Raw genomic sequence first — 6,000 nt, forward strand, 5'->3', positions numbered from 1 at the left:
GGGTAAATATTCGTGTAGCGTCACAAATAACGAGACATTTTGTGTTACATAAAAACGCAAGTGCAGGCTTCAATGATACACGGTTTATTATAAATTTGTCTTTACTGATTTTATTTTATTAATTTTACTTTTGTAGATTATTTTTTATTCTCGTAAAAAATATATTATGTACAATGATAAGCATACATGCACATTTTAACAATTAAATAATTAAATAATTATAAAAGAATTTGAGATTTCATATGTGTGATGATTATTTTGTAATTTGATTAGTTAATTCTACATTTGAAAATAACGTTGAACAGGATCGAGGATTTTTCCTACATTACACACACGTATGCATTCGTAGTATTGTAATATCTATATGACACATTCCATTTCTCTGATAATGAATGTAGGAAATTAGTGAGGATGTGCGGGACGTCGAGCACAAGTGGTTGGAGCACGATGGTAATGCACCATTCATCGAAACCAGACGCACTCCGGATATCGAAAATATGGATCCCGAACAGTACCGTCAATCCATAACGCAGTTAGTACTCGCTTTCGTGTACTTGTTTTCTGTAAAATTACAACCGAATTATACGGAAGAGTATCATAACGTGAAACTTTGTTGTAGAATGAACAATAGTCTGAGTGAGATTCAAGCGGACATTCAGCGTTTGGCGAGCCAGCAGAATCAGATTCAGCAACAGCACCTGATGTCACAGCACCAGAAACAGATGCAGCAGCAGCTTCAACAACTGCAGAGTCTTAGTCAACAGCACATGCAGGTGTGTGTCTGGAAAGCACATTCCACGTCGCATTATATTAATCGTTCCCTCTTAAATTTTTAAACTTTTTAAAACTTTACAGACTTATGGAATGCCACCAATGAATGCGTTAACGTCCAGATTGCAAGATCAACAGTCACAATTTTACCTGCACGATCAGCCGCAAGTACAGAGGAGAATGTGGGGCCAGCCGGCACCTGCTCAAAGTCTAGCCAATGAAATGGCTGCGGTGGGCTACCAGCAATCTTTGGATTCGCGATTTAGTCCTCAACCTGCTGGTATATTAGATTAGTTTAATTAGTTTAACAGTAGTGCTTAGATTAAATTAAAATAAATAATAACAAGAATAGGTAATTTATAATACAAACTCTTTGAATTCAGTTATTAATAAAAACTCACACATTAATAAATTAATTTTTAAATGAATACATAATTGATATTTTAGCCACTGTTATACATACATATATATGATATTAAAAATTGTACGGAAGCTGCATGAATCTTAAAGAAGTTACTTTGATCAGAAGGCTTGCAAAATTTGCTTTTAGAGATTGAAAATTAACGGCTGTAATGTTTTTTCTTTTAATTTTAATACGCTTCAGTAGATCATTTCTGAATGTCTTTCCTTAGCTTATCAGCAGGACATGCGCATGTACGCGGATCCAACGAGGACTTGGGCCGCATCGCCTCCGACTCAAAAAGGATTCGTTTTGCACGACACTCAGGAACCAAGGTACCTCAACGGGGATCATAGTCTGTGTAATAATCAAATGAGCCACCCCGGTCCGACCAGCGTCTTTCCAACGTCTTCGTCGCTTTTTAACCAAACACAAGCCACATCTGCTAGTCCGCAACATCGTAACACCGTAAGTGTGTCCTTTGACTTTATTTTTCTTTGATCTCTCTCGCACTTCTGTATTGATGAACACAAGTTCAAAATCTCGGCGAGAATGATATATATTTTTATTACATGCCTTCTTATCACACTCACTCTCTCGTCACAATTCTATTTATATTTATATCAAATAGCTTTTCTACATACAATGCACGCGTGCACGTGACTGCATCAATTTATTACGAAAGACAGAAAGAGAGGCAAGAATGCTGCACCCACAGCAGCAGATTATTGTGTGAGTGAAAAGAGTTATAGCTAAGTTCGCGATGCGTACGCCGTTCATCAACTCGATTTGGTCACTTCAATACGAAGGATCGGCCCGAGGCGCGTACGTATGTGCATGAGAACCAGTTGGTGATGTAATCCACGCTTATAGATGCTTGTTCTTGACACCCAACATGGCAGACACTACCCACACTTGCAGTCTTAGCGCCTAGACACGATCGTGCGCGGCTCGGATTTACATCTCTCTAGTCTCGAAGTGATTTGTAAATTTAAATAATATGTACTTCCTTGACTCAACCGCAATTTCGTGCGATTACTTTACTAAGGTTTGCCTTGATTGGACTTTACCTTATTTTTATGCATTTGTGTCTTACTTTTGATAGATATGTGGAAAGAAAATGATTATTAAATTATGAAACAAAATTATGACAACGGTCCAGTGATAGTGTTTTGTAGATATTATCTCAGATCTGTGCCTCGAATATAAGTCTTGTGTGTATTTTGTATTATATATTCTATTGCTAGACATAAATGGATCTTTTGTTTTCCATTTTCTATACAATTTGTGTATGAGAAAATATTACTTGTTAAGACATTTAATTAATGAAATATATATTTATCTTGTTCTCTTATGTGATTATAATTTTATTATCTTAGGTTCATCGAATAAGTCAGTTAATTAACGAAAGTCCCGAACCCAAAAGATCAACTGTACATCACGTCTCGATCTCATGTGAAAGCCCAACGGAGAAAAGGCAAGCTACAGCGTTGCACACTTCAGTACCAGCACCGCCTGTCGATGATATGAAGCCTCAAAATATATCTTTTATCGGTAATTGAGTTTTGCTTTATGGATTTTTTGCAATATTATTAAAATATTACATTGGGTGTGTGTGTGTGTGTGTGTGTGTGTGTGTGTGTGTGTGTGTGTGTGTGTGTGTGTGTGTGTGTGTGTGTGTGTGTGTGTGTGTGTGTGTGTGTGTGTGTGTGTGTGTGTGTGTGTGTGTGTGTGTGTGTGTGTGTGTGTGTGTGTGTGTGTGTGTGTGTGTGTGTAAATGTAAAAAAATTATAAGAGATCTTTCTTAAGCCTCTTTTTTTTTACTTTGCAGGTAATGACGACGATCTCGCGCAGGGTATTCGCGGCTTGAACATTACGTCGGGTAGTCGTACGTACAGAATACCATCGCCAACTAGACCTACAATATCACAGAATTCTTTCCAACCTCATCCGTCGTTGAGAGAGACGTCGCGTTCGGCTACTCCGGACGTTACGCCTCTTGATTCTACAGATACGAACGAGAAAGGATTCTACATCTCCTTTGACAATGACGCTCCCAAGAAACCGAAACCGACCCTTAGAGTAAAAAGAACTTCTCCTAAAAAGGTGAGCAGAGTCATAAACGAAATTTTCGTATTCTTAATTCTACTGTTAATTATTTTTATTTTTGTACTATCTTTTTTTATATTTGTTTTAAACCGAATTTTGTAATAAATATTTCTTTAAAGATACCAATTGATTATTTCTTTAGGAACAAAACGTATCACCCTACACCGAATATGAAAAGCTTACAATGCGCCTAGAATCATCTCCTACTAGCGCGCTAGAAAGGCAGAAAGAAATGGAAGCTCAGCGGGAATTAGAACGGGAAAGATTACGGCAAATCGACGAGAGGGAACAGCAGAGAAGAGGGCAAGAATTGAGGAATCGGGAAATGGAGAGGGAACGACAGAAACAGCGCGACAGCAACACAGAAGGCCGACACGCTTCCGGAGTTGGTTTGGTGATTGGGAATCAACTCGCGAATCCTGATCCGGTATATATTAATATTATACAAATAACAGCAATAAATACTTTATATAACTCTATATAATTATACGTTTTTATTTTTAGTTCTGTTTATAAAACTTTAATGTGTAGGATATTTTAATTGAATTTTTTTTACAGAATTGTATGGATGAAATGGAGAAAAAGAAAGAGCGGATAATGCTGATGTCGCTGCAGAGAAGGCAAAGGCAGGAGGAAATGAAGGAAAGAAAGGAAGTCGAAGCCCAAGCACGTAGGGAACAAGAAAAATTGAAGGCGGAGGAAAGAGCTCGCAAGAAAGAGGAGGAACGGCAACGGCGTGCTGCAATCTTGGAGCACCATAAGGTGAAGAAAGCGATAGAGGAAGCGGAAAGAGAAGTAAGTGATTTTTAGTGATATTAAACGGACGAAATTAAATTTTTAACGTAAATATTTTTATTGTTATCACCAGGGTAAGGTAATTGACAAGGAGCTCCTGAATGCAATAAATCCAGCAAAATTACGTAACAAGACTGCAACCGCTCGACCGCGACCCAAAACGATTCATGGAGATGCTGGCGCAGTATTGGATTCTGGGGCTCTTACACCTAGTCGCGGAAAGAAAGGTTCTTCTTCCAACTTAAGTACAGGTAAGATTGCCGTTAAATCGCACTTGCAGAAAATAAATAATCTGTCGCAAGGAGATCAATGCTTCTTGGAGATTAAATGTGTTAATAGAAATTTTAAAAAATTATTTAACGTATTGATAATATTTGAGGAAAAGAAGTAAAAATAAAATATAAGTTTTTTGTGAGATAGAAAAATTAATTACTCTGAATTAATCACCAAGAAGATGAGTCTTTTTACAAGTTATTGTGTCGCAAGTGCATTCCCCATTGTAATACTCTAATAGCAACATAGTCTCCTCGATGTTGTAATTTTGCATATTTCTCCGTAATTTGCATTTATTCATTGCATGGCGAAGATTTTTAAGATCAAAGCCGTTTTCTCTTTCGTAATCTTAGCAACGTCACTCTTGCTGTATTAATTTTTTTTTTTCGTTATAATTGGTTTTTTTTTACGAATTTTTTCAACCTGACCACATGCTCACGAGCTCCAGATTTTCTTGTCTATGCTAGTTTATCGCCGTGTCAATGGCGTAAATCGCTCGACGAGCCCGCTAAATCGAGCCCGCAATTGCAATATTGACGCCAAACTAGAATAGTACAGAAAATACCGAGCCGATTGTTTTGCACTAACACACTTACTGTAGCGTCGCTGACCTCTCCGACGATGAGGCGAGACTACTACCGAGGCTCGCAGGATAGTCTCACTTCTGCCCATCTCGATGACCGACGTTGTTCCGGCCCTCTTTATCGGGGCGGCAGTCTCAGGGGTATGCACCACACACACTCTCTCACTGCGCTTATACAGTACACCTCTTTTAGCAAGTTTTTTTTTTAATTTTGAACATGGAAATATCTGCAATAAGTTAACGATTTAATCATTTTTTTTTTTTTCATACAACAAAATAAATTTTAAGATATTCTGTGAATGAATTAAAAATATTAAGATATTGCAATAAGTATTGTTGCATACAAAGAAAATTGAAAAATGCTAGTTTAAATTTAATGACAATAGTATTTAATTCTCTAAAGATACGAATATTTTTTACAAAAAAATTAATTCTAAAGATATGTAACTGACAAAATAAGATCTATGAGATGTTTTTTCACAACTTATTCATGTTACTGCACTTCTTTCTGTTTTTCAATTTGGCATGTACCTTGTTTTTTGATATCTGTAATTCGATGTATAATGCATAGCAAACGGCTGAGAATTACTTAAGACGTATATATCTATACATTTATAAGTAGCGTAAAAATCTGCAATGAATTGAAAATTAATTGTAACAGAGATACCTCGTTTTTTTAGTATCTTCCGTAGATTCGCCCGATGATGGTAGGGGTTCCTCACCATGCCGTAGTGTGAATCAGCTTGGTCGACGCGGCTCCTACAAGACTTCCAGAGGTGGGTTCGATTGTTGCTTAACAGTTTATACCGCGGGAATGTCGCAGGTTTTGTACGATTGTTCGTTTCTTAAACGTTTGGCTTGACGAAAGTAGACTCATTGCAGGATGTATCACACTGGTATGGGCAACTATAATCTATCAGAAACTTACGCGATGAATGTTTGAACATTTGATTAGTCTTTGATTATTTTCTACTACGAGCGACTGAGCAAGGTCACGACACTTTGCGGGTATGATTGTTCCCTCGTTTTTTTTATTAAAAAAATTTTTTTGTCTCTTTAAGTAGCGCCT

The 6,000-nt window shown here is 37.2% G+C and overlaps 1 protein-coding gene across 8 annotated transcripts in view; it reads left to right on the forward strand.

Moving 5' to 3' along the window:
- The window catches only part of LOC105838861 (patronin), a 62,553-nt gene that overhangs the window by 48,528 nt on the left and 8,025 nt on the right, over positions 1-6,000 (forward strand). For 6 of the 8 annotated variants that reach the window (XM_012684749.3, XM_036289110.1, XM_036289112.1 and 3 more), the window contains 11 exons: positions 399-532; positions 620-773; positions 856-1,051; positions 1,404-1,639; positions 2,551-2,725; positions 3,003-3,277; positions 3,423-3,707; positions 3,839-4,075; positions 4,149-4,326; positions 4,950-5,072; positions 5,612-5,707. In XM_012684749.3, coding sequence (XP_012540203.1) covers positions 399-532; positions 620-773; positions 856-1,051; positions 1,404-1,639; positions 2,551-2,725; positions 3,003-3,277; positions 3,423-3,707; positions 3,839-4,075; positions 4,149-4,326; positions 4,950-5,072; positions 5,612-5,707 — 2,089 coding nt within the window. The remainder of the gene's footprint in view (positions 1-398; positions 533-619; positions 774-855; positions 1,052-1,403; positions 1,640-2,550; positions 2,726-3,002; positions 3,278-3,422; positions 3,708-3,838; positions 4,076-4,148; positions 4,327-4,949; positions 5,073-5,611; positions 5,708-6,000) is intronic. The other 2 variants (XM_028190694.2, XM_036289115.1) reach the window with 2 other exon arrangements.

This window comes from Monomorium pharaonis, chromosome 6, assembly GCF_013373865.1.
Source record: "Monomorium pharaonis isolate MP-MQ-018 chromosome 6, ASM1337386v2, whole genome shotgun sequence".
NCBI classification, from domain to species: Eukaryota; Metazoa; Arthropoda; class Insecta; order Hymenoptera; family Formicidae; genus Monomorium; species Monomorium pharaonis.